At 42.9% G+C, this 27,893-nt stretch overlaps 1 protein-coding gene and 7 non-coding genes across 8 annotated transcripts; 3 read left to right on the top strand and 5 right to left on the bottom strand.

The window, feature by feature from the left end:
- Positions 1–448: 448 nt before the first annotated feature.
- LOC111946892 lies at positions 449–654 on the bottom strand. Its single transcript, XR_002872705.1, has one exon. It is a non-coding gene; the product is annotated as a small nucleolar RNA U3 (small nucleolar RNA).
- Positions 655–1,817: 1,163 nt separating this feature from the next.
- LOC111946890 lies at positions 1,818–2,023 on the bottom strand. The gene has a single exon (XR_002872702.1). It is a non-coding gene; the product is annotated as a small nucleolar RNA U3 (small nucleolar RNA).
- A 3,525-nt stretch (positions 2,024–5,548) lies between these two features.
- Positions 5,549–5,754, bottom strand: LOC111946893. The gene has a single exon (XR_002872706.1). It is a non-coding gene; the product is annotated as a small nucleolar RNA U3 (small nucleolar RNA).
- Positions 5,755–8,062: 2,308 nt separating this feature from the next.
- Positions 8,063–8,268, bottom strand: LOC111946887. The gene has a single exon (XR_002872699.1). It is a non-coding gene; the product is annotated as a small nucleolar RNA U3 (small nucleolar RNA).
- A 568-nt stretch (positions 8,269–8,836) lies between these two features.
- On the top strand, positions 8,837–9,042 carry LOC111946891. Its single transcript, XR_002872703.1, has one exon. It is a non-coding gene; the product is annotated as a small nucleolar RNA U3 (small nucleolar RNA).
- A 1,408-nt stretch (positions 9,043–10,450) lies between these two features.
- Positions 10,451–10,656, bottom strand: LOC111946888. The gene has a single exon (XR_002872700.1). It is a non-coding gene; the product is annotated as a small nucleolar RNA U3 (small nucleolar RNA).
- Positions 10,657–11,210: 554 nt separating this feature from the next.
- Positions 11,211–11,416, top strand: LOC111946889. The gene has a single exon (XR_002872701.1). It is a non-coding gene; the product is annotated as a small nucleolar RNA U3 (small nucleolar RNA).
- An 8,530-nt stretch (positions 11,417–19,946) lies between these two features.
- Positions 19,947–26,240, top strand: tnfaip2 (TNF alpha induced protein 2). The gene is made up of 11 exons (XM_020713615.2): positions 19,947–20,357; positions 21,005–21,635; positions 22,077–22,188; positions 22,268–22,390; positions 22,745–22,839; positions 22,911–23,003; positions 23,138–23,264; positions 23,503–23,622; positions 23,700–23,855; positions 24,982–25,103; positions 25,762–26,240. Exons 1-11 carry the CDS (start codon positions 20,189–20,191, stop codon positions 25,901–25,903), a joined length of 1,890 nt encoding a protein of 629 aa, XP_020569274.1. The 5' UTR covers positions 19,947–20,188; the 3' UTR covers positions 25,904–26,240.
- Positions 26,241–27,893: the final 1,653 nt, after the last annotated feature.

Raw genomic sequence — 27,893 nt, 5'->3', positions numbered from 1 at the left:
GTAATTCCAGAGCCACAGGCTGAGCCGAACAGAACAAGTCCAAGTCAGTACTGAGCACAAAGAGACAAGGAAAGCATTACTCTCTTCACATCTGTGCTCTGAAAGCAACCGTGACCCTAAAATACAAGCATGTGGTACCACAGCAAGGTTCATCTGCATGTTCATGGGAAACAGGCAGGTCTCATTAACAGTTTTTTTTGTTTAACATTGATAGAAGAAGAAAAGTCTGTCTGAATGACCAAAACTAAAAGATACCTACTTGTTTCTCATGAATGTGATTAAACATCAACAGGACTTTATAGTGAATACCAAACAATAAGCCAACAGAAATTATTGAAATGAGAAATTGAACTCTATATGACTTTAAGCTAGACATATTTCTTAATCATGTAACCATCAACAAGTACAACCATTACAGCTTAAACTCAAACTGTTACCAAGGAGACAGTCCACTCAGACAATGTTGCCTCCTTCAGTGTCACATCCAGAAACACTCAACAGTCTTCGTCAGTGAAGAAGATTCTCATCTTCTCACCAGCTTCCTGCTCTGAAGGAAACATCTTCATTCATCATCATGGACAGCAAGACCAACCTCTGTAGAAACACAATCCTCTAGTTCCAAACTAAAGAAATGATCCCTGCAAGTAGAGTCTTAGTTAGTTCTGGATGTTGTTTGTCCTCTTCTGTCTGCAGACAGGAACTCCTACTCCTGGTGACCTCTGTTAGTTTGTTGAAACCTTAAATTATTTTTGAACTGTAAACATCTGCAAATTTAAGAATAATGTCATAATAGTCTGGATGTGACACTGAAGGAGGAAACATCTGTCTGAGTGGACAGTTAGTCTGTTGGAAAATTAAATAGCTTCTGTCTATGAATCTTGAACTGTAATCGTTCACACTTCAAAGAATGATTTTTAGAGTGTTTAGAATGTAACTGAACACTGAATAAATGTCTTTGCCATGTATAAATGTATCCTTTTATACAACACTGAGAACTTCAAACAGAAAACACTGATGATAAAACATAACAGAAAGTACACTGTAAAAAGTGATTCTTAGACTAAAAAGATTTTATCGGGATGAGTCCAGTACTTTTTGCTTTAGTGATTAGACTCAGAATGATTTCTTCTTTATTCTAGCTGTGAACTCCATCCTTCCATCCATCCATGTTCTTAACCCACTGATTCCCTTTCAGGGTCACTAACCTGGCTATTGTTGGTCAAAGACAGCGTTCAGCCTGGACAGGTCACCAGTCCATCTCAGGGCACACAATAAATAACACATAGTTTGGAGTAACCAATCAACCTGTGAAGCATGTTTTTGGACTGTGGGAGAAAGCCAGAGAAATCCCATATATGTACAGGGAGAACATGCAAAGAAAAGACCCAGCTGGGATTTGACAGCCAGAGGCATCTCGCTGTACAATTTCAGCTCAATATATATAGATATTAGAGAACGAGGATGTCAATCCTCTACCTCTCATGCGTTACCTGAGCCATTTAAGCTAATTAAGACCTGCTATACAAATGTCTTCATGCTGCAGTCTGACTGGAGAAGAAATGTCTTCAATCATTGTCCAAGATTCAGTTCATCATTTGCTTTCATCCATAACAGACTGTCAGCTGTTTTAATGGACTCATGCAGCAAGGAGTTAAAGTGAAAGTTTAATTTATCTAAATTAACTTGTCAACAGTTTGAAGCTGCACTGAAATGTTGACTTTGAGAAATAGTCTGTAAAAAAACCTTCTGAACAAAATTGGTATTTTTGCATCCAGGTACAAGAACAGAAACCATCAAATCCATTGAACAACCTTAAGTCCACTCAGACAATGTTTTCTCCTTCAGTGTCACATCCAGAAACACTGAACAGTCTTCATCAGTGAAGAAGATTCTCATCTTCTCACCAGCTTCCTGCTCTGAAGGAAACATCTTCCTTCATCATCATGGACAGCAAGACCATCCTCTGTAGAAACACAATCCTCTAGTTCCAAACTAAAGAAATGATCCCTGAAAGTAGAGTCTTAGTTAGTTCTGGATGTTGTTTGTCCTCTTCTGTCTGCAGACAGGAACTCCTACTCCTGGTCACCTCCTGCAGGTCACAGACTGCTAAGTTAACAGTTTGCTCACACAATTCCTGCTTTAGTTACTTCATGGAGAGTAAAGATGAACATAGGATGTGGCTCAGTGAAGGTTACTGGGATGTCTTCCTCAAACGTCTACATTCTAATGCACTAAAAAGACTCCTGAAGTTCCAGAAGGACCAATCCATCTGTGATCAGATAGATGAAGGCTTTAGGATGACTGCTAATCTCTGAGACAGCTGAACCCAAACAAAGAAGAAGGATAGTTTGACACAACTGGGCAAAAATGTTGGGGAATACTTGGTGTAGTTGAAGCTATTTCACCATTTCATTTATAGGTGACTTAAATGATTTAAAAGAGTTAAAATGCTTTTTTTCCAGAATCAAGCTACAGTTTGCAGATCACAGGTGTGAGTCTGTGACCTGCAGATAACCGGGAGCAGTAGTTCCTGTCTGCAGATAGAAAGTAAAACAGTTCAGTGGTGGGTTGCAGTGTGCACCTGTACAGCAAGGCAGGATGTTCAGTGTGATGCTGATGAGAGTCTGTGGTCAGACAGATGGCAGCAGGCAGAGATGTAAACAAGTGGAGGGAAACTCCAGCAGTTCTATAATTTACCAGTTTCAGTTTGATTTATTTTTCCATCCTGCCAACCCGGTGTGTGGGCCCCCAGGTCCAATGACAGGCTAGAAACTGAACAGTACTGGAAAAGTATATGGGTGAAAGAGACAGCACATCACAGCAATGCCCAGTGGCTGGTCTCTCTGACAAAAGAACATAGCAACCTCCCTGAACAGAATCGAGTAACCATCACAGTCTGAAAAACATTGCCAAAATCAAAAACACAATGTCAAAGCCAGACCTGGAGATACTTATTCATGCATTTGTCTCCAGTAGGTTAGACTACTGTAACGGCCTGCTCACCGGCCTCTCCAAACGAGCTGTAAGCTTCAAACAAGCTCTTCAACGAGCTGTAGACTTCAAAGCAGCTCTGCTTGTGTACAAGCTTCTCCATGGCCGCGCACCAAAGTACATCTCTGACATGTTAGTGCCATATGAACCATCTTGTACTCTGAGGACCTCAGGGACCGGCCTCCTGTTGATTCCCAGAGTCAGAACTAAACAAGGGGAATCAGCGTTTCAATATTCTGCAGCTAAAATCTGGAACAGCCTCCCTGAAGTCGTAAGACAGGCCTCTTCTGTGTTCATATTCAAATCTAGACTTAAAACATTTCTGTTTAGCCGTGTATATGACTGAAAGGTCCTATCTGCACTTTTCTTTCCTTTCCTTGCTTTTTTTTTTTTAAATCAATTTTCAAATTTTTTCTTTTCTTTTAAAGTAAATTTTACGTTGATTATTTCTATGATGTATTGTGATTTTAATGCATTTTTCTGTTTTGTGAAGCACGTTGAATTTCTTTGTGTACAAATTGTGCTATACAAATAAACTTGCCTTGCAGACATCCAAGAAAGAGTCTCAGTTATGAAGAACTGGACACCACCGGGCCCTGACATGATACATGCCTACTGGCTAAAGAAACTCACCGCAGCACAAATGAACCAGTTCTAATCCAGAAAGATCCCTCATAGGGTGCAGTCCCATCCAACTACCGGCCAATAACCCGTCTGTCCACAACATGGAAGCTCATGTCAGGCATCATTGCAACCAAGATAAATAGGCACACGGATTAATACATGAGCAACACACAGAAGGGCATTGGTAGAGACTCCAGAGGAGCCAAACGCCAACTCCTGGTCGACAGAACAGTCGCTCAAGACTGCAGGTCACGACACACCAACCTGTGCACAGCCTGGATTGATTATAAGAAAGCCTATGACTCAATGCCACACGTGGATCACTGAATGCTTGGAGCTGTACAACATCAACAGGACTCTAAGAGCCTTCATAGGAAATTCGATGAAGCTGTGGAAAACCGACCTTGAAGCCAAGGCAAGCCACTTGCACAAGTGTCCATCAAATGTGGGATATACCAAGGTGATGCTCTGTCCCCACTGCTGTTCTGCATAGGTCTGAACCCCCTCAGCCAAATAATCAACAAGACTGGCTGTGGATACCAACTCAGAAATGGGGCCAACATCAGTCACCTCCTCTACATGGATGACATCAAGCTATATGCTAAGAGCCAGCGTGACATTGACTCCCTGATCAACACCACCAGGATCTACAGTACTGACATTGGGATGTCATTCGGGCTCAAGAAATGCAGCCGGATGGTGACAAAGAGAGGCAAGGTAGTCCACACAGGAGGGGTCTCACTCCCAGAAGGAACAATAGCAGACATCGAGGACAGTTACAAGTACCTTGGAATTCCGCAGGCAAGTGGCAACCTGCACCCTGAGACTGTATGCTAGCCCCAAGGAAGGAGGCCGAGGACTAGTGAGCGTAGAAGCCACTATCCAGGATGAAACATCCAAGATGCATGAGTACATCAAGCTCAAAGCCCCAACTGACAGTGTGCGCAGAGGATACAGTGCTGGAGGACAGATCCTCATTGGAGGACAAACCCCTGCATGGGATGTACCACCGAACCATAACTGAAGTGGTTGATATTAAGAAGTCCTACCAATGGCTAGAAAGGGCTGGCCTACAGGACAGCACTGAAGCACTCATCCTGGCAGCTCAGGAACAAGCCCTGAGCACCAGAGCAATAGAGCCTCAGATCTACCACACCAGACAAGACCCAAGGTGTAGGCTGTGCAAAGAGGTGCCTGAAACAATCCAGCACATAACTGCAGGGTGTAAGATGCTGGCAGGGAGAGCATATATGGAGCACCACAATCAAGTGGCTGGAACAATATACAGGAACATGTGTGCAGAATATGATCTGGAAACCCCAAGGTCAAAATGGCAAACACCTGCGAAGGTGGTAGAGAATGGGAGGGTTAAGATCCTGTGGGACTTCAAGATCCAGACTGATAGGATGGTAATGGCGAACCAACCAGACATTGTAGTGGTGGATAAAGAACAGAGGAAAGCCGTTGTGGTGGATGTGGCAGTGCCAAGCGATGGAAACATCAGGAAGAAGGAACATGAGAAACTGGAGAAATACCAGGGACTCAGAGAAGAACTGGAGAAAGCCTGGAAAGTGAAGGTGACAGTGGTGCCTGTGGTAATTGGAGCACTCGGGGCAGTAACCCCCAAGCTGGAGGAGTGGCTACAACAGATACCTGGACAGACCTCAGACCTCTCAGTCCACAAAAGCGCAGTGCTAGGAACAGCTAAGATACTTCAGGATCCTCAAGTTCCCAGGCCTCTGGTAGAGGACCCGAACTTGGAGGAGAAACCACCCGCGGAGGGTGAGAGGGGCATTTTGTTTTTTTATATAATAGTATAGTTATATAATCTATCATAAATCATAGAACAGCCTTTCATGCAAATTTGTTTTTCTGTTGGTAATTGGTCTCAGCTAATAAGAAACATGATTTTATTATTGGTGTAAAGTAACAGTCCACTCAGACAATGTTTCCTCCTTCAGTGTCAAATGCAGAAACACTGAACAGTCTTCATCAATGAAGAAGATTCTCATCTTCTCACCAGCTTCCTTCTCTGAAGGAAACATCTTCATTCATCATCATGGACAGCAAGACCAACCTCTGTAGAAACACAATCCTCTAGTTCCAAACTAAAGAAATGATCCCTGAAAGTAGAGTCTTAGTTAGTTATGGATGTTGATTGTATTCTTGTGCCTGCAAACAGGAACTCCTGCTCCTGGTCACCTCCGTTAGTTTGTTGAAACCTCAAATTATTTTTGAACTGTAAACATTTGCAAATTTAAGAATAATGTCATAATAGTGTTCAGAACATAATTAAACTCTGAATGGATTTGCTTCAAAGATGTATAAACATGTCAATTTAAGCAGTGTTCCCCAACCTTTATGTGTCATGTGATGAGTTTGCATAATGGGAACTACAAGTCTTTCCTCTACCAATATGGCTGCCATACCAGCATGAAGGCTTTAGGATGACTACTAACCTCTCCTCTGAGACAGCTGAACCCAAACAAAGAAGGATAGTTTGACACAACTGGACAAAAATGTTGGGGAATACTTGGTGTAATTGAAGCTATTTCACCATGTCATTTATAGATTACTTAAATGATTTAAAAGAGTTAAAATGCTTTTTTTTCCAGAATCAAGCTGCAGTTTGCAGATCACAGGTGTGAGTCTGTGACCTGCAGATAACCGGGAGCAGTAGTTCCTGTCTGCAGATAGAAAGTAAAACAGTTCAGTGGTGGGTTGCAGTGTGCACTTTGTTGTACAGCAAGGCAGGATGTTCAGTGTGATGCTGACGAGAGTCTGTGGTCAGAAAGATGGCAGCAGGCAGAGATGTAAACAAGTGAAGGGAAACTCCAGCATTACTTGAAGTGATAATGTGAAAAGAGAATTTATGGTTACGGTTAACCATCACTTTCCATAACTTTCCATAACCTATCACTGAATTAGCAAAACTAAAAACAAACCCATTGGAGTCTGACTATTGTAGTCTGGCCGCTAAATCAACCCAGACACCTATTGGAACATCCAAGTTTGTCTGACTGTGTTGGTGTCTGACTGCAGGAAGGTAGGGAAGCCTACCGCAAACACAGGGGATCTTTATTCTCACTCTTTTTTTGATTTTTGCTCTAATATTTTAATTTACTGAAACATCTTCTGTGCTTTGGAGTCTTATACACACAATATCTTTGACTGTTTGGACTTTGATTTCTTCTTGCTGTAAACCATTTTCTTTACAGTAAACGCATATATAAAATCATGTACTACTACTTCATTCTGTGTTCTTTTTCTTTTTTAGTTTCACTTTTAGTTTGATTTATTTTTCCATCCTGTCAGTCCAACATGAAGGATGAGACTTTTCATGGTGATGTGCCTTAATGTCAAACTGTCTAAACATTTTGATCTGCAGGACCAACAGAACGCTAAAGGGACCATGTATTATAAGGACACTGACACTTTGAATGATACAAAAACTTACTTAAGGAGCATAGATTAAACGTTTTGGAGAGAGATGAACTTTTGCAGCTGTTGTGCTGAAGGAGTTGAGTCATTTTAAAGAATGACCAAAGAGTTTAGAGAATGTCCTTTCTGACAGAAAAATAAGCCAAAGTCATTGAGAATGGCCATATCATTGTGGTGGCTCTGTCTGTCTGAATGAGTCATTGATTAGCTTTTGTAACATGAGTTAAGTGTTTTGGGAGTGGGATGACACTTTGATGCTGCTCCAAGAGGCTTTGCTGGGTAATGTAGACCATTTTGGCAAAAGCACATGGACATCTGAGTACGTAGCCAGCTGAGTGTCCTTCCTCATAAACCCATCGTTTCTGATCACTTTCTGATTACCTTCCAGTCTACATTAGAACATGCTACTGCACCAGTGCAACAGTTTAGAGGAACATTATCTGACCGTTCTGTGTTCATGTTTAAACTCACAGTTCAACCAATACTTAGAAAACATTCTGAGAAAATACTCTGAGAGCAGCTTCCATAGCATCAGTCCTTGTATAAATGACCTGTTTGTTAATGATACCTTACAAGCTCTCAGGAGTAAACTCCACGTTGTTGCCCCCCTGAATCCTACGTTTGTTAGACAAAACCAAGTAGAGCCGTGGTTTAACGCTGAAACACGTTCTCTCAAACAATTAACCCGTGAGTTGGAAGGAGAATGGCGCCACTCCGGTTCAGAGCAGTTTCTGAATACCTGGAAAAATTGCCTCTTAAATGAAATGAAAAACCTCTGTATAGAGCTAGAACACAGTACGATTCAACATTAATATCAGAAAAAGAAAAAAAAACAAGATTTCTTTCTAGTACAATTGCTAGATTAACTCACAGTCAGAGCTCAGCAGAACTACACATTCCTTTTTCTCTCAGCTCTGATGATTTCCTAAAATTTATGTTAGTTCAATCTCAAATATTAGACACAAGTTTAATCAAGTTATTCCTACTCAGACTTCAGATTTTACAGTCCACTCAGACAATGTTTCCTCCTTCAGTGTCACATCCAGAAACACTGAACAGTCTTCATCAGTGAAGAAGATTCTCATCTTCTCACCAGCTTCCTGCTCTGAAGGAAACATCTTCATTCATCATCATGGACAGCAAGACCAACCTCTGTAGAAACACAATCCTCTAGTTCCAAACTAAAGAAATGATCCCTGAAAGTACAGTCTTAGTTAGTTCTGGATGTTGTTTGTCCTCTTCTGTCTGCAGACAGGAACTCCTGCTCCTGGTCACCTCCTGCAGGTCACAGACTCACACCTCCTCCAATCAGACTGCAGTCTGATCACATACCTTACAGTTTTTCACTCGCTCTAACTCACTTTTTGAAACAAAAATGACATTTTCAAAACCACCTGGACATTTTTCCACATGTCTTGGCATCAAAACAGATTCAACGTTTTTCATACAATTCATGAGATGTTTCCGTGGACGATATGCAAACACGCTGCTGAGGCCGACTGTAGGATGACGTCATGAAATGGCGGCACCAGCAAGGAGAGAAACGCGGGGGCCTAAGAAATTGAGTCACACCCCCCCCCCCCCCCCCCCCGAGTTGGAAAAGAATTCTATTCCATTCAGAGTTTAATTATGTTCTGAACACTATTATGACATTATTCTTTGATTTGCAGATGTTTATAGTTCAAAAATAATTTGAGGTTTCAACAAACTAACAGAGGTGACCAGGAGTAGGAGTTCCTGTCTGCAGACAGAAGAGGACAAACAACATCCAGAACTAACTAAGACTCTACTTTCAGGGATCATTTCTTTAGTTTGGAACTAGAGGATTGTGTTTCTACAGAGGTTGGTCTTGCTGTCCATGATGATGAATGAAGATGTTTCCTTCAGAGCAGGAAGCTGGTGAGAAGATGAGAATCTTCTTCACTGATGAAGACTCTTCAGTGTTTCTGGATGTGACACTGAAGGAGGAAACATTGTCTGAGTGGACTGTTACTTTACACTAGTATTAAGAAACTGTTATTTCTATTTATAAAAGCAGAAACCAATCACTGACAGCAGAACAACTCTGCATGAAAGGCTGTTCTATGATATCATTTCACTTAAAGTCAAAATTAAAATTCAGCTTGAAACTGTTGACATGTATTCAGTAAAATATGAGTAGTGTCAGAGTCACATTAGCAGACTGCTGGGATTTCCTTAAGATACATAAGTCTTCTCTCACTCCGAGCAAACTGACACCCATTTGGAACAACCCTGACATCCTGGGGAAATGCTGAACTTTCCAACCTGGAAGGCTGATGGAAACACATCCAGAACAAATAATTCATGATAAGATGATTCGTTCGGGCCAGATTGCATTTTACAAAAATTACTTTTTACAGTGATTCTTAATGTTTTTTTTCTCAGTATTTTCTGTTTTACCTTTTCAACATTGCAGATTAAAGGGCGTATACCATGCAAAAACAACTTTTTTGACTTTTTAAGTGTCTTTTAATGTTCATTCCTCACAAAAACAACCCCAAAGTGTTTTTTTGATCCATTCACTCATTTCTGAATATTCCTCTAAAAACCTGCTCTCTGAGCACCAGCCCCTCCCAATCCATGAAAACCAGTGGGTTCTCACTTTGTCACAACACAAAGATAGGAACTGCCCCTTCCAGGAAGAGTCTGTGCTGCCAGCTCCGCCCCCAGGCTAACAGACACGCCCACTTTCTCAATGGAGCTAGTGGTGATCGGCTAAACGCTTTCATTTATTTGACCAATATGAATGTCCATCTGTGTAAAAGTTCAGATTTTATGTTTTCGTGGGAGAAATTCAGACACGATGCTGAGGCCGACTCTCGGATGATGTCATAAAATGGGCGGCACCCACAAGGAGAGAAAGGCGGAGCCTCAGAGATTGAGGCGTCTTACTTCTGGGTAGGAAAATAGCTCAGAAATTGCTATTTTATTTTTTAAAAACTCATATGGTTTTAAAAAAAAAGGCCTTCTTTCAGACGGGACAGGTCACCAATCTGCCACTGATAACACACCCATTCACACCCAGGGGCAATTTAAAGTCACCAATTAACCTATGGAGCATGTTTTGGGATGTTGGGAGGAAGCCAGAGTTCCTAGAGAAAACCCACACATGCATAGAAAGAACATGAAAACTCCGCACAGAAAGATCCCCCATCGGTGTTCTGGTTCAGGTCCCCCAGCCGGGAGTTGACCTGAGGACCTTCTTGCTGTGAGGTAAGAGCGCTAACCACTGTGCCACCATCTTGTGTGGCATGTCTAACATAACCACATATAAGCAAATCCAGAGTTTATGTTCTAAGCATTTCTATAAAGTTATCTTTTGTTAATAAATAAACATAGTCCAAAATCCATTTCAGCTTTTACCAACTTAAAGTCCACTCAGACAATGTTTCCTCCTTCAGTGTCACATCCAGAAACACTGAACAGTCTTCATCAGTGAAGAAGATTCTCATCTTCTCACCAGCTTCCTGCTCTGAAGGAAACATCTTCATTCATCATCATGGACAGCAAGACCAACCTCTGTAGAAACACAATCCTCTAGTTCCAAACTAAAGAAATGATCCCTGAAAGTAGAGTCTTAGTTAGTTCTGGATGTTGTTTGTCCTCTTCTGTCTGCAGACAGGAACTCCTACTCCTGGTCACCTCTGTTAGTTTGTTGAAACCTCAAATTATTTTTGAACTATAAACATCTGCAAATCAAAGAATAATGTCATAATAGTGTTCAGAACATAATTAAACTCTGAATGGAATAGAATTCTTTTCCAACTCGGGGGGGGTGACTCAATTTCTTAGGCCCCCGCGTTTCTCTCCTTGCTGGTGCCGCCATTTCATGACGTCATCCTACAGTCGGCCTCAGCAGCGTGTTTGCATATCGTCCACGGAAACATCTCATGAATTGTATGAAAAACGTTGAATCTGTTTTGATGCCAAGACATGTGGAAAAATGTCCAGGTGGTTTTGAAAATGTCATTTTTGTTTCAAAAAGTGAGTTAGAGCGAGTGAAAAACTGTAAGGTATGTGATCAGACTGCAGTCTGATTGGAGGAGGTGTGAGTCTGTGACCTGCAGGAGGTGACCAGGAGCAGGAGTTCCTGTCTGCAGACAGAAGAGGACAAACAACATCCAGAACTAACTAAGACTCTACTTTCAGGGATCATTTCTTTAGTTTGGAACTAGAGGATTGTGTTTCTACAGAGGTTGGTCTTGCTGTCCATGATGATGAAGGAAGATGTTTCCTTCAGAGCAGGAAGCTGGTGAGAAGATGAGAATCTTCTTCACTGATGAAGACTGTTCAGTGTTTCTGGATGTGACACTGGAGGAGGAAACGTTGTCTGAGTGGACTGTTGCTTTGTTGAATACAGAAATAGCTTTTCATAACAAATCAAGAAGTAAAAACACTTGTGAATTATTCTGACAAGGTTAACTGTCTCCCTAGTTTATTATTAAACTCTGACAGTCCTCTTGAATTTGAATGTGAGATTTTACTTCAATGATATTTTTGGACTGCCGATTATTGTTTGGATAAAAACACCAAACTTTCATTGCTGCCTCCAGAAAAACAAGCCAACAGACTGAGAGGAAGGCACATTCCACGCCATTGTTATCTAATGTCATCAGTTCAGATTTATCAACAGAAGCTGACGGTTTCACAGAGAGAACTCAGACCCTGCTGACCTGGGACTGGTGGAAAAACCACAGAAAAGCATCCTCAGTGTCAGGGGGGGGTCACGTCTCCCTGTGGAACACAAGGGAGCAGATGACAGAAAACATCCCTCCAGAAAGCAGCTCCACGCTCAGACTTAGTTTGCAAAGGCTTACAGGAATGGCGTTATGTCCCAACGGTCTCAGTTGATAAAAGGGGAAATCCCATGATGCACTGGGATCCTTATCAGTCTGTGTGTAGATTTATCAGCCTCTTTCATTTCATGTTTGTGTTTGCTTTCTCTTTATTTTTTTATCTGCATTTTGCAAAGCTGGAGTTTAAAATGTTTTTTATTCTTAGCGTCAGGAAGCTGCACAAAAATCTGACACGTTACTCTGCGGCTGGAGAGATCGTAACTGTGCCTGGATGGAGGTCAAACATCTTTGATGGTTAAAACAAGGATTTTTTATTTATTTTTTTGATGAATTTTCTTGTGGGTGTTCTGTACTCCAGGGGGGTATTCCAGGAAGCAGGTTATGCTAGCTCCCACGGTAAGTTTGAGGCTAAGGAAGTTGATAACCTCAGTTTTCGGTCTCAGAAATTGAGGTATGTTTCAGGGTAGGTCAAGTTGCCATAGCAACTCATGCTCTGAACATAACTTGGTCTGGAGAAGGTTTAGTTGAAGGTTAGTTTGTTTACAGAGAGGTGAAGCAGCATGGCGTGTCCATTTGAAGATGATTTAGTGGATGAAGAAGCTCAGATAATACTTTTTCCACCATGAGAGGGTGATGAGATCACATATGGATGTTGGAAAATTCAACTTTTTCACTTTGATCTAACTTAGTTATTTGCTTCAGTTAAGATAAATTATTTGTTTGTTAAGTCAGTTTAAAAATAACACGTATTTATCAGACAGTTATTTTACTTTCATTCAAATTAATTCAATTAAGTAGGTGTAACTTTGGTGCTGCTGTTAGATCGGCACCGCAAGGGATTGTGGGATACCATATCCTTTGCCTGTCTGGACGGATTTTGGTTTAAGTGTGGGTTTTTGACCAAATGTGTTTAGTAGTTTAGCCGTTTTACTGTGTTGTGCCATGTTTTGCTGAGTTGTTTATTCCTACTGTGGTTATGTCTCTGAACCATGAGTAAGAATGAAGGAGAGGATGATGAGTTTATATAGCATCCCTACCAGACATTAGAGTAATGATTAAGACGGACAATTCTTTAGATAGAAGTATTTCATTAAAGGTGGCAAAATTGGATAAGTTATACATATTTGCGTCACAAGGAAAATGGAAAAAAGATCAGAAACTTGTGCGTTTACTTTGTCTGTTCTTCTACTACAAGCAGAAACTCTTTCTTTTGATGATGCAGCCGTGTTACTTTTTTGATGGACGCATAATCTTCATACGCCTTCATTAAAATCTCAGACTCCGTCTCACTTAAATATTGGGCTCTCTTTGGTTCTCCACGCGTTTCCATGGTGACTCCGGAAATCGGCGATCCATTGAGAATGTCTTTATGTACCTTCCGTGCACGAGCATTAACCCAGGGTTACCAAGTCGAGCGTAATTACGCCAACTCATATCCGGTCTTTTGGAACCGACATACCCAGAGTAAGCGAGTTCAGGCGGATTTTAGCCAGAGCTCAGGGTTAAACTCAGGCTGGTTTAAACATGCTTCCTGGAATACCCCCCAGCCCTTCTCTTTGTTTATGCTTCTTGCTTCACCTCAGAACTGTTGCTCCATGTCCTCACACAATGAAGAAAACTGAATTTAGAGCTACTTTTATACTTGGTTGGACAAACCATTGTGACCTATGAAAGCTGCTGCTTCTGTTGAGCTGCTGACACAAATGTTTTCCAACCTGCAGGTTTACCTCAGGTTCCTGTTTCAGTGTAATTTGTTTAATTTTAATCAAGAAGTCTGAAATCAGTTTCCAAATTTTCTTCTGTCGCTTCATTAAAAAGGGACTTAATTCCAGTATAGAAAGAATAACAGGATTTTTCTCTCACTTTCGATTGAGGTCAGAATGTGATAGTTTCACGTTTTTGTTGGGACATTGCGGAAAGTTTAGCTCGTGGGCGCCAGTTTAGCTCGTGGGCGCCAGTTTAGCTCGTGGGCGCCAGTTTAGCTCGTGCGGCGCCAGTTTAGCTCGTGCTGGTTTGCGCCGCCTTCCATCCGTGAAACCTGGGTTCGACTCCGGGCTGCTCCCTGTTCCCTTCTCTACCTCTGCCGGTTCCAAGCCCGGTTTGAGAAGGTTGCGTCAGGAAGGGCATCCAGCGTAAAACATTGCCAAATTTACCATGCGACTTGTTCGCTGTGGCGACCCCTGATGGGAGAAGCCGAAAGTGGAAGAAGAATTGTGGAAAGTGTTGAGTCGCTTTTGAAAAACTTTCATAATCTATGTTTTCTTGTGCAAACATGAGCTCTAAAAAGAAAACTGGAGGGATTTTAAGGCAACAGAGAAGACAGGTTTGCTGAACTTCTGCTTCCACAGAAACCGTCTCTGAAGCTTTCATCACATCACAGGCAGAGCAAGGAGGCAACAACTCTTCATCTCCACTTTTATCTTCTGCTTTGTTTTGTTCTCAAGACTCCAAATGAGGTTTTTATGTAATGCTCACCCAAGGCAATAAGAAAGATTAAATAAATGTTTTTTATTGATAGTTTGTCTTCGATCGGTTGTTAAAAAATCGTTCTTGTGTAAAAAAAACAAAGAAATTCCTGTCCTGATAAGCAAAAACAGTTTATAAAAGCTTTTAGCTGTGACGCAGCAACTGAAATGGGTGGGGCCAAAATATCTCTGCTCCGCCCCCTTTCTGATCATCCACTCAGACAAATAGATCCATGAACGTCTTTGTTTTCCTGGTCTGAGCTGGAATCTGGTTCGCTGTAGATGGTGATCCTGTGCACCAGGTCTCTGTATGCCACGTGTGTCAAACTCAAGGCCCGGGGGCCAAATGTGGCCCCCATGTCATTTTATGTGGCCCGCGAGAGCATAAAAGTTTTTAATTTCCTAAAATAAAAATTGATGTGTATTTATGCATATTTAGGGGGAATTAGACTTGAAATATGGGATTGGGCAACTATACATTAGGACTGTCCATATAACCTAACCTGACAGAATCAAATGTAAAAAGAATGCTAAAGTCACAAGCAAACATATGTTTTCTATGCAACTGTAATTGTCACTTTTAAAAAGTTATAATAAATAAATAATGAGTTATTTAACATTAAGGAGTAGGTACATTTATTTTTCATTACATTTAGTTACAAGTATAAGTTATATCTGGCCCTTTGAGGACAGACACTATGCTGATGTGGCCCTCAGTGAAAATGAGTTTGACACCCCTGCTGTTTGCAGACTCGTCCCCTCCTCTGATGAGACCAAGGACGGTTGAGTTGATGATGCTGTTGGAGTCCGGGGAGGTGCAGTCGTAGGTGTAGAGTGAGAAGAGCTTTGGACTGAGGCCAAAATATCTCTGCTCCGCCCCCTTTCTGATCATCCACTCAGACAAATAAAACCATGAACGTCTTTGTTTTCCTGGTCTGAGCTGGAATCTGGATCAGAACTGGACGGCTGGATAGATCTGATGCTGCTGCTGTTTTTCTTGTACTGCTAATGTTAGCTTGGGGGGCTGAAAGCTAGAGGGGGGAGTTTGCATACAGTTGGATGATGGGAAGGAGACGGCTTAGATCTGCGTCAACAGTCCTGCCTCAGACGTGAATTACTGATGAACTTCTGTTGCTCTGGAGAAACTATGTCCTAGAAAACTACAGTTTTTTTGTCTAAAAACGGCATCATCATCATCAAAAGACCACTGGGAAGAGTTTGGATATACATCAGAAGATGATCGGATTGGGATTTTAACAACCCGATCAACAACCCGATCAAAATCAATAAAAATTTGTTTTTTTCCTCTTTTTATTGCTTTGGTTGGGTAAAACATACAATCAATGTTTTTATGAATACCGGCAGATAAAGGGTTAACTTCTCAGTTTCAGAATATGACATCATCACATTTGACCGAAAAGTCCTGGATCAAACCGTCCGTCCGTCCCTGAAGAGAAGAAACCATCACCGAAGAGTGGGGAGAGGTGTGCCTTTGTGGGAGAGGAAGCAGAGGGGAATGCAGGGTTGTCATGGTAACAATGATGCCACTGACAGGAAGCGAGCCTGCGGAAGCCTCAGGCAACGAGTATAAGAAGTCTGTGAAGAAAACATCCAACTTGGACATGTCTGAGAAAGAAAGAAGGGTGTGAAAGCATTTAGGTTTTTACAGTCTCCATTTGAGTGAAAGAGGGAAGCCCATTTCAGAGGCAGAAGCCTCTTCTCCATCTTCTTCTGTAGCTCTTCAAAGGCCTGGTGAGTCTCAGAGGAAAGTGGAAGAACTAGAAAAAGAAATCAGAACTTCCTGTCACCATTTCCGAACATTTGCACCTTCTGGTCTCACAGTCTCCATCCCGCCTGAGGCGTGGTCATGAAGGCGCGGGCAGACATGGGAGTCTGGTCACATGTTGGGACATGAGTTGGATAAGAAAAGCATTTGGTTCCGTTTTAGAAATAGATTGTGAGCAAACACAAAATCCATCAGTCTGAGTATCACATGTGGGCGGAGCCCATGAAGGCCTGACACCATGCCTGTGCGTGTGTTGAGCCATTTATCAGAAATCTCAGGTTTCCATGCAGGAAAGGTTTCAAACGCTCTTCCCAGAGATCTACTTCCTGGAGATCTACTTCTCACTTCCTCGTTCTCCCTACTCTCCAGTTCTACCTGCACTTCTTGCTCCTAATTACCTGGACTGGTTAGTTTATTCCGCCAGGATCAAGAGAGACAGCTGAGTCAGCAGAAAGCAGTGCAGGGTTGTGGATCTTCAGAGCCAGGGTTGGGCCGTCCTGCCTTAGTCTGGTCCTGTCCAGACAGGTCCCTCTGTCGCTCCAGAAATAATGAATAGAAGAGAAAGTAACGAACATCAAAGAGATCCTAAACCCAGACTATCAAAGGTTTGTTTGGGCTGCGAAATCTGACTTGTTTTAACATGGAAGTCAGTGGGAAGTTGCTCCTTTCTGAAGCCAGCCCCCAGTGGTCATTTGAAGAACTGCAACACGTGACACCTGTGGGTCAGCATCAAAGCTAGAAACAGACGTTTGGAACACAAAGGGTTTGAAAAGCGTCGTGTCGTGGTTGTTGGTGACGATCTGTCACAAACGGTTTGATCCTTCTTCATGATGAGAGACACGTTTGTCCATTTGATGTCTATTGTGACACTGATCAAGATTTAGCTTTGTTGTTTTTATTGATTGAATACCGTCTCATCCGCCTTTCAGCTTTTCATCACCTCAGAGTTTTCAGTGTTGGCTAATGAATTAAGGCGGCTGTCAGGCTCCTCCCTCCTCACATCTGACCACAGAGGCCCTGCAGCAGACAGGGCCCACGCCGCCGGAACACAGCTCACAAATCATTTCACATCGGCATTCCCCACACAGGTAGAGCCCCGGCTCTCCACCGTCATTAACACAAGAGCCTGCTGGAATTTCCTCCCATTAGCCACGGCTGGCCGGCCTCCAGATGACGTCTGTTTCAGGAAAGCTCTTTGGATTTCAACAAAAAATGCAGACAGCAGCTTTGCAGCCGCGCAGCTCCGTCTGGGAAGGGCCCGGCTGCTGAACCGGAACCACTGCAGTCCGGATCGGTCACCTGTAGAGAGGATCAGACACAACATGGGATGCATCACATGTGAAAAGGAAGGTTCAAGGTTTTATTGCCGTTTGCACATACAGTACATCGGAATTTCCCTCTGGCATCTCTCAGCTCAGGGTGAAAATAAAAAAAAGACTAAATTTAAGAACAGAATCAAATTAAATAACAAAAGTATAAAATATAAATATAAATAAATATGAATATTGCAGCGTCCCAACTTTTCAGAAGAATTAGTGCACTTTTGTGGAGTTTAATAGTTTATTGCACTCGTTGTCCCAGCTGGATGGCAGGTCTTGTTGTGTGGTTCAGTCTAGTAGTCTTCCCTCTCTCATGTCCTGTGCCAGCATTCTGATTGTTGCTGGGAAGAAGCTGTTGTGAAAGCGAGAGGTGTGTGCATCCATCTTCCTCACATCTGGAATAAGTTGATGATTTGACGTTAAGCTGGCGTAGATAAAGTGACAAACTTACTTTGGTTGTGTTGCATTGAAAGTGTGTGCAGGTCCACACACTGGATCAGTGCGTGGGCGGGGTGATGTCTGTCTTTGATGATCTTTGTAACTCCCCTCCTGCTGCGCTGCTTCTAGATGGTCTTCATGGATGGAAGGTTGTAACCGATGATTTTTTCAGCTGTGTTGATGACCCTTTGCAGCATCTTTCTCTCTTTTGTGTTGGTGTTACCAAACCAGGCTGTCAGTCCGCTGCTTTCTACAAGCCCCCTGTAGGCTTGGGTGAGGGTCTTGAGTCCGGCCTTCTTCAGCAGCCTGATGAAGGGCAGCCTCTGCTGGGCTTTCTTCACTCTAGCAACAGTGTTTCTTTCTTCGCTGAGGCTGTCTGTGATCTGCAGACCCAGGAACCAGTGGCAGTCGTCCGCTCCACCACAGTCCCGTTGATGATGAGCGGCTGATGTGGCGATGCTTTCCTTCTGTAGTCCACGATTATTTTCATTTGTTTTCTCTACGTTGAGAACAAGGTCGTTGTCCTTGCTGTGGATGGTGATCTGTGCACCAGGTCTCTGTATGCCACATGTGTCAAACTCAAGCCCCGGGGGCCAAATGTGGCCCCCATGTCATTTTATGTGGCCCGCGAGAGCATAAAAGTTTTTAATTTCCTAAAATAAAAAATAAAAATTGGTGTGTTTTTATTCATATTTAGGGGGAATTGGACTTGAAATATCAGATTGGGCAGCTATACATTAGGACTTAAACACTGTCCATATAACCCAACCTGACAGAATCAAATGTGAAAAGAATTTACGCTAAAGTAACAAGCAAACATATGTTTTCTATGCAACTGTAATTGTCACTTTTAAAAAGTTATAATAAATAAATAATGAGTTATTTAACATTAAGGAGTAGGTACATTTATTTTTCATTACATTTAGTTACATGTATAAGTTATATCTGGCCCTTTGAGGACAGACACTATGCTGATGTGGCCCTCAGTGAAAATGAGTTTGACACCCCTGCTGTTTGCAGACTCGTCCCCTCCTCTGATGAGACCAAGGACGGTTGAGTTGATGATGCTGTTGGAGTCCGGGGAGGTGCAGTCGTAGGTGTAGAGTGAGAAGAGCTTTGGACTGAGGCGGCACCCTGGGGTGCTCCGGTGCTGACCGTCAGCTCAGCAGACACCTTCTTCCCCATCTTCACCACCTGTGGTCGGTCAGTGAGAAAGTCCAGTCTGAAACCCTCAGACAACAACAGAACAGAGATGCTCTCAAACTGCAATGATTGACTTTGAAATATCTGAAACCTTCAGCAAAAATCTAAATTGAGGGGAGCTCATGAAATTGTTTGACAGTAAAACAAAACAGATTCGTGTGATTTTGATTTTGAAAAAGTCCAAACTTTTCTGGACTTTATTTGGTTGAATTCTCTCATCACTCCAGCACAGCAGAGCATTTGCTGGGATCAGATTGTAGACAAAAGCAGCTTTTTCCTTTCATTCATGACATGTTTGCAGCATCTCAGCAGAGAAAAACATTCAGGAAGTCAGCGAGAAAGTAGAGAGAAATGAAGATGAGCTGCTTTTTTAACCAACGGGGGGGTTCACCACTGCCTGGTGGGAGAGACAGAACAGGCAGACGGCCAGAGCTCTCTTAAAAAAGCCTGTGTGTTTGTGTGCGTGTGAGGTTGTGCGAGAGCGGACTTTCCATTGCTGCGTGTTGGAAGGAGGAGGAGCTTGTGGCTCTTTAAAAGCTGCACACAGCAGTTTGGATGAGAGCGACAAAAGGATCAGGGTGAGTATCAGAAGACGAGGGGCTCTCTTCACATTTGTTAGCTTTCATGATTCCTTTCTCTGTTTCTGTTCCCAGTTGTGTTTTTTTATGAGAGTTACCGTTTTTAGAGGCTGTTCTGAAAAAGGATAAAACTGTGAATCTATTTTTTATGCATTTTCTCTGATTTTTTTTTTTAAACTTTTTAACTTTCTTGGACAAAATCCCTAAAATTTTACCGTTTGGATTTTTTTAACCCCTTGATGCCTGAATTTATATGCAGCTCCATCAAAAAAAAAATGTATTTATGTTTTTGCTTCCAAGTAAAAATTCATGTTGATCCATGCACTAGTTACAGAAGGTGAAAACATGTAAACAGCTTTAAAGAAATGTCTAGTCTTCAAACGTAACCTGCTGCTTTCTCACATCAGCAATCAAACCTTCATTTGAATGATTTGAATGACTGTAATCACACCGACTTCTGCGTCTTCATCAGCTCCTCTTCTGGTCCAGTTTCTGCAGTTGGATCCGGTTCAGATCCAGTTTAAACATGAGGATTCGCTCAGACTCGGCGCCTAACGGCAGGCGCAACATCCCCCTCAGTCCAACCTGGTTTAGGGACAAGCTGCAGAGGATTGTGGGGCATCCCAGCCCCCCTCCTGTGGAGGAGGACCTTCTGGCTGTGCCTGATGGAAGCCAGCCCCCCGAGCCTGCAGCAGGTAGGAGACCTTTGAGAAGCTCTGACATCATGCAGCAGACATCATCAGCTGTCGCTGTTAGTTTTTTACTTCTTCTGGGTTTCAAACAGTCATGGACTATAATAATAATAACTAGAAGGAGCTGCATGTCCAGAAGAAAATCAAGGGTTTATGGTACAATGCTGAATGAAAAAGAAACTTAAAGGGTAATAAATGGCAAAAAGACATTAAATAAAGAAATGATCAAAGTTGACCATAAATAAAGTAAAAACAGCTCAATAAAAAAAAAGATATGTTTGTGAAAAATGCCAGAGCCGGGTATCGAACCAGCGAGCTTCTACACCAAGGATTCCCCATGTATTTCAATGGAGGCAAACATCCAGGAAATCCTGGAATATCTGGAAAAGTTCAAGGATTTGAAGGACCAAAAGTCATAGCTGGAAAAACATTTGAATAGTTGAATGTTAAAATAGGTGAAACATTGAAGAAGGAGTTAAGCTGCAAAACATGGAGGAAAATACTAAAATTAAGAAAGAAACAGGAAAAAGATGGGTTGAACGTTTTACAACATTCATCCAAGAATACTAATAATGCTATAGAATGTTCTTCTTGCTGAAGTTTGTCGTTTACAGATGTTCTAAAAGCTGCCTCTTTGTTTTCTCTTTCAGGAAATGCAAAGTTCAAAGATTTTCTGGACGGACAGTGCTTCCATGAGGCCAGCCTGCTTCTGATCTGCAGAGAAAACAGTCTGATCAGGCGGACGTCGGAGGAAGAGAGGCTCCAGCATCACGCCGCAGAGATGGACAAGCTGGCTGCAGACCGAAGCCACCTGCAAAGCCTGGTGGTGCAGTGTTTACAAGGAAGTCTGGCGTCTGAGGGAGACAACAGCGAGGCCTTAAGGTCTGCGGTGAAGGCCATCTACCTGGAGGAGAAGCAGGATCTTCTGAGGAGACAAAGCGGGTGCCAGAATCTCAGTGAATGGCAAACGCTGCACGACTCCACCCTCCGCAGCCTGGTGCAGGATCGGCTGGAGGATCCACATTCAGGCCGTGCTGGCCAGAGGGATCAGTCCCACATTCAGTCCCACATCCAGAGCATGGGCAGGCAGCTGAAGGAGGACCTGCTGTTGGTGGTCCGGCGCGTGAAGGCATGCTACCCCCCAGAGGCAAAGATCTGCCACTTTTATGCCACGCTGTACCACCAAACCCTCAGCACCGCACTCAGGGATATTGTGGAATTTGTTTTGGATGACCAGGACTGTTCTTTCATCCTGCGCTGGGTCAACGAATACTTCCCAGGGTAAGACGACAATCCACCTCCCAGATGAATTTAGGCCTGACAGGTCTTGGGTTAGTCCAGGTGCTTTGCAGTCAAACCTCTGGTCAGAGAAGCAGAACTTTTTGTTATTCCATAGGCGTTCCCTGCTGAGTGGGTCAGATCCTGATCTCCCTAAAAACTGGCCCTCACAGGGAAAGTGTGAGGTCACCCAATCAGTCAGGGAGGCCAAACGGGCTGAGCATTTGTGAGGAGCAAACCTGCCTATCAGGTGTGAAGACAAATCAAATGAAACCAGAGTCTTAGCAACACACAAGGTGCAAGGTTTTAATCAAATCCATTTGCAAAGTTCAGCAACCTCCAAAAAAAGGAAAAGCTTTGATGAAATGTTGGTTGTGAAATGCCTGCAAAGTCATGTGATGTGTCCATGGAACAGCAGTGTCACAACCTTCTCCTGTGTGTCAGGATCTTTGAAAATCCAGAGCTGGCCGGTGAGATTGATGTTGCCGCTCTGGGAGAGCTGCTGCCTGAGATGTCACTGCAGTGTCTGGAGGTGCAGCACCTGAGCAAGCAGCAGGTAACGGCAGTCCATGCGTCTGAGGGGGTTGGGTCTGACAGACTGAGTGACAGCATGGCGTGTGTCCTGGTGCTTTCAGGCTGAACTGGCAACATTCACAAACCGAGTCCTGGAGGAGGAAGTGAAGCAGTGGGACCAGGGAGCAGAGCCGAGCACTGAGGAGGGCCGCTGCGTCAGCCACCTGGCCTACGACGTCATCCAGGTGCGGCCCCAGTACAAAGCCCCAGTTTTCAGGGAACTCTGCACTGGGCTCATTTTCTAATAAACTTGGGCAAAACGTGTATAGAAGAAAAGGGATTTTTAGCTTCAAGAGGTTTGAAAGACATCCAATCCAATGTTTCCGAGTCTGTCTCCCGTTAACTGAAGTCAAGCCGAACAAAGTATACAAACATGAAATGTGGAGAAACATTAATCAACAAGGAGGACGGGAAGTTCAGTGGAAACTTATTGGTGATCTAATGGTGCAGACTATTACATTGACCTGCAGACTTCTGAGTCTGCAGTGTGAGTGCAGTTTGTGTGGAGTCACAGATTTTCCCTCTCCTTCTGCCTTTAGTTCATTAACGGCATGGTAACGGCAGCAGAGAAGGTTGTGAGGAGCCTGCAGAAAGCCCAGACCATAACATACCCCCTCCTGGATCTAATGCAGAGGTAAAAACCCCAGACGGTCTTCTGAGGAGCTGAACTGACAGCAGAAACTCACTTCATCCAAACTCTTGCAGGTATAAAGTCCACCAAGAAGAGGTCATCAAAATGAACAAAGCGAACACCAAAGCCTACATGAAAGCCCACCTGGGCTGCGTGGAACAGTTTAGGTGAGGGTCTGATGTGATGAGCAGCCGAGTCGGGGGCCTGCAGCAGCCGCAGCCGCAGCCGCAGCTGCAGCGGCAGCGGCAGACGCAGCCGCGGCAAGCTTTGTTCTGATGTGTCCTCTTTGTCTTTTCTGCAGAGACTTCCTTCACAAAAAGACACATTTGTTCCCTGAGACGGTGCGGGAAGACTGTTTGTGTGTCCTGGCTGACATGAAACAGTCTGCATGCAATTATTTATTGAGCCCCGTGCACAAAGTGCTGAAGGTAAGTCCTGTGATCAGAGACCGCCGTTCACAGCTCATGCATGCATGCAGTCAGAGCCGGTCACAGACCTGCACAGACTGTCAATGCGACACAACCAAAGCACGTTTGTCACTTTATTTACGCCAGCTAAACGTCAAATCATCAACTTCTTCCAGATGTGAAGAAGATTCTAGAGATTCTGTTCCAGTAGAGATGAAGCTTCTCTTCTGTAAAGCGTTTGTTCCTCTGCCTCACACAGCCACAGTACCAGAAGCTGGGAACCAGCGATTGGCTGAAAAAGAACGCCTTTCAGAAGCTGCTGGACACATTGGAAAAAGAGCTGCAGCAGTTCCAGGATGTGCCCCACACCTGCCGGCAGGTACGCTGTTTTGCCCTTTAACAAGCTTTTCAAAGGCGTGGACCAACACGAAGCTGATGCAGGTTCTTCTGATTCAGGAGCTGATCGGACGGCTCCACCAGGAGGTGACAGAGGAGTACGTCCGGAGGCTACTGCGAGGAGACCTCCGGCTGAAAGCCCGGGAGCAGCAGGAGATGGCGTGCGCCGTCATGATTAACAACGCAGAGAGTCTGCGCAAGCTCTTCACCAAAGAGGTGAAGCTCCGCCCCCATCGCTATAGCAACAACAAGCAGCAAATGATGCAAATTAGTGCAGAACTGAAACTGAAATGAGAGTAAATCTACCATGGTGATGGTTGGAACCTTAGCTTTCCTGTGTGGGAAACGTTCACATTCATGTTTGTTTTCTATGAATCTAAAGACTAAAATCCTCATGTCAGTAAACATCTAACAGGATTTTTTCTTTTTATTCATCCTTTATTTACCCAGTAAATGACCCATTGAGATTAGGAATCTCTCTTTCAAGGGATTACTGGCTAGGAGGAAAAAACAAGTTACATTTACAATAAAAATGTAACGTTTAAAAAGGTAAAATGAATAAAAATGAGAACTTGCGTAAAACAGGTACAGTTTAAAGTGACCTTGTCCTCCGTTCTAAGCTTAGTTTTAAAAAATTCAGAGGAACTATTTCTTTTCATTTCCAGCTTTTTCGTAGTGTTCCATGTGGAGGGGGCAGAACCCATTTGCCCCGTACGGGCATATGGAACATTTGTAGACACAATTTGTAGAAATCAATGACACCGAGCTGCATTTACTATGGTGATATTTGAACCCATTGGATTTCTTAAAATATATTTTAGGAGAAGTTATCATTTGAAAATAACCACTAACACTTGGTTTCACACTGATTATTTCACAAACCTGCCAAATGACTTTAATGTGACAGACTCATTTCTGCAGCAGCTTCTAATAACATTAAAGCCCCTTTTGCTCTTTCAAATGTGTCAAATATTTCTAAACAAGAACAAATGCAGGAAGAAATCAAGCAGAACTGGAGAAATGACTTTAATAGAATTCAAAGGTTTGAAGAATTTGTCTGTGAAGGATTTCCTCTGACCAAAAAAACGTCTTCTTTTTTCAGTCACTCAAAAGTTTCACTGCTGGCCACATGTTTTTTTAGTTTACAGCCCTCTGTGCCTCAGTAACATCTGCCATCTACTGGTTAGGAAGGGCATTTCTAAAAAACAGCTGAGAGCCCAGAGAGTCTGTGACTCATCACTCTTTAGAAATACTGGACAAACCTATAAAAACTCCATTAAAGAAACTTCCAGGAAAACCGGTTCAACGGGTCCCAAGAGCTGATGATGCCGTGTTTTTACAGGGGTCGAAGGAGGTCTGGCTGGAGGAAATCCTGATCAAGATCGCAGAAGTGCTGAAACTGCAAGACGTTCCTGCCATCCAGGTGCAGGTGGTTTCACTGGGATCCACCTACCCTGACCTCAGGTGATCCTCCTGCTCCGTTAGAACAAGAAAAACAGATGCAGGGCGTTTGATCTCCACTCATCTGACCCGACAAGGACAGAAAATCCCGCTCACAGTCAGACAGACTAGCTGCAGGGAAAGGCCGGCCTCAAGCAGGAAAGAACCGGAAATCCTTCATGGATTCAGATGTTTCCTGAAAGCAGCAGGAGCAGCAACAGGCCGAGCTTACGACTGCTGACACACTGTGTGTGCACACATGTGCACACGTGTGGGGTTAATGTTTGTTACTGCCGGGGTCAAACTGCTCTCACACATTCCCAGAAATAGACACTTAGTAAACACAAAGTCAGGGACACTTTGCAATAACTGCTTCACACACACGCAGAAGTCAGTTCGGATTTGCGTTGTGTTTTAATCTTTGAGAAACCCTTATTCTAATCACACTGGAAACCTCCTACAGTTTCTGTCCAAAGCGTGGATGTAAATATGAGTTTTGTGAACATTTAAAACAATGAAATCCTGTCAGTAATGGTTAAGACAATCAGAGGATCAAAAAGGATGAAGCAATGTTCATCTTTTCATTTTTGCATGTCCAAACCTCCAAACAAACAGCAGTGAGCGGATCAGAAACATCTTTGTGACTGAACTCCGTCCCCTTCTTCCCCTCTTTTGTCCACAGAGAAGCCCAGGTTTCTGCTCTGCTCAAACTGAAAGCGAACCTCTCCAAAGCCCACAGGAAAACCATCAAAGCCACGCTGTCCGACGCTTTGAAAGAAGCGATTCCTGGAACTGGAAGTCATCCTTTTTTCTCCAACATTTAGGCCAAACTTCTCCAGTTTTCTGCTGCATCGTTTTAGCAAGCTTACGTTTTTTAAGCTCTAGAGGAAATGTCAGTATGTCTGAGCTTCCTTCTGCACTGTGAATGCGAATGTGAATAATGTGCATGGGCTTCACTGCAGAGCAGTGATGCAAGTGTGACTTGCAGAGTTATATATTTTTATACTGCGTCGGTGCTTCCAGAGCCGTTTCAGGAGATTCCTGTATTTTGTGTGTTGATTTTTGTGTTGCATGTAATGCAGTTTCTGTTGCATCTCAAGTTCTCTCTTGTACCTAAAATGAAAATTCACTAATAAACGTGATGAGATAAAATGATCAAAACGTCTCTGCTGAATCTTCAAAACAAAGATTTTAGCATCAAGTGAAAAACGGACGCATTACCGCCACCCTCTATCAACCGTACTCTACTCTCCAGCTGTCGTCTTTCTTCCCCATACAGTTCACAATGACAGAGAACGTGCTAATTTCCGTTCTACCTAATGGAATTTTCATCTCAATACCCCGTTTCAACGCCTTTTTTGCCAGAAAATCAGCCATTTCCCTCCACCCTCCTATGTGCTGGTACCCACATAAATCTGATGCTTATTTTCAATTTTTCCAACCTGAACAAACTCTCATAAATTTCATACAATATATCTGAATGCTGTCAGAAGAATAAGACTTCAGAGACATCAAAGCTGCCAATGAGTCTGAACAAATTATACCATCTCCAATTCTATTCTGTTCCAACCAGTGTAAACTAAATGCTATTGCCAACATTTCAACTGCAAAACTGAAATATCCTTTGACGTCTTAATTCCAACATATTTTCCAATGTAGGGATGCAGAAAGAAAAACCAGTTCTCATTGTGTCTGGGTCTTTAGATCCATCTGTATCTATGGGAATAAATGAAGTATGGACTATGTCTAACCTGACTGCTGTTATTTCATCCCAGTTTCCCTTCCCTTTGCTACCGTCCATCTTCATGTGGAGATACAAATCCACTTGTATGGTTGGAAAAACCCAGAAAGGAGTGGCTGGGTACAAAAACGTCTTAACTAGGGTTTTACCATGAATGTTTATTTCTCTCGCTAATCTATCTAATTTCCAAGCAACACTTTCATTTGTCCCACTACCGCTTTCCCAACAAGGATCAATAGCCCTCCTAACCATGTTCTCTACATCTACACAACCCTGTATTTTCACCCAATAATTAAGTAGCAGTTGTTTAATTCTGAGATTCAATGGTAGATCCCCCATTTCAACTTGTAATGACACAGCAGGAGTTGACCTCATGGCCCCAGTATATATTCTCAACGCCTGATTTTGGATGAACTCTATCTTATGTGACAGCGTTTTGCAAGCTGTATTGTAAACAATAATTCCAAAATCTGTGACTGACCTAATCATTGTAACATATATTTGTCTCAAAGCCCGTGCACTAGCTCCCCACCCAGTACCTTTCAAGCATCTCATTATATTTATGACTTTCTTACATCTCCCTACTAAACTATCAATATTCTCTCTTCATTTCAACTTTGTATCAAATATAACTAGATACCTAAAACTATGCACTTGCATTACTTCTCCATATAATTTTAAGTTCAAAACAGTTTGTTGGGTTCAAACAACCTGCAACATCATAACAATTCAAAAAGGAAAGAAAGACCAACGGACAAAGGTACCTTTACGAGGAGAGCAGACAGAGATCTACCCAGTAAACAATCTCTCTCCACTCTGGCGCAAATTCTGCTGCCTCCTCTTTTAATAAGTTGATTTGGGTTGTCCCTAAGTTACACATGCGCTGAGCTCTAAGGAGGGGAAACAGATAAAAACACAGCGGCAGCGCTATCAGAAAGCATTTATTACAACATGTCCATCCTTCCACAGTCTTCTCAAATAATCTCTGGACCTGCAAAGCCGTTTCTCACAGATAAACTAACACAGAGCATCCTTCGATTCATTTTAGACACAGCTAACACAGGTTCTCAGGA

Source organism: Oryzias latipes, chromosome 22 (assembly GCF_002234675.1).
Source record: "Oryzias latipes chromosome 22, ASM223467v1".
Classification (NCBI taxonomy): Eukaryota; Metazoa; Chordata; class Actinopteri; order Beloniformes; family Adrianichthyidae; genus Oryzias; species Oryzias latipes.
This window is presented reverse-complemented; position numbering and strand designations above follow the sequence as displayed.

What these genes read in the sequence shown, in the direction of transcription:
- tnfaip2 (XM_020713615.2), top strand. Translation starts at nt 20,189, where the DNA reads ATGAGGATTCGCTCAGACTCGGCGCCTAACGGCAGGCGCAACATCCCC. An exon ending in GTCAACGAATACTTCCCAGG is followed by an intron (nt 21,636 to 22,076) that starts GTAAGACGACAA and finishes CCTGTGTGTCAG; the next exon opens with GATCTTTGAAAATCCAGAGC. An exon ending in TGCCCCACACCTGCCGGCAG is followed by an intron (nt 23,623 to 23,699) that starts GTACGCTGTTTT and finishes CTTCTGATTCAG; the next exon opens with GAGCTGATCGGACGGCTCCA.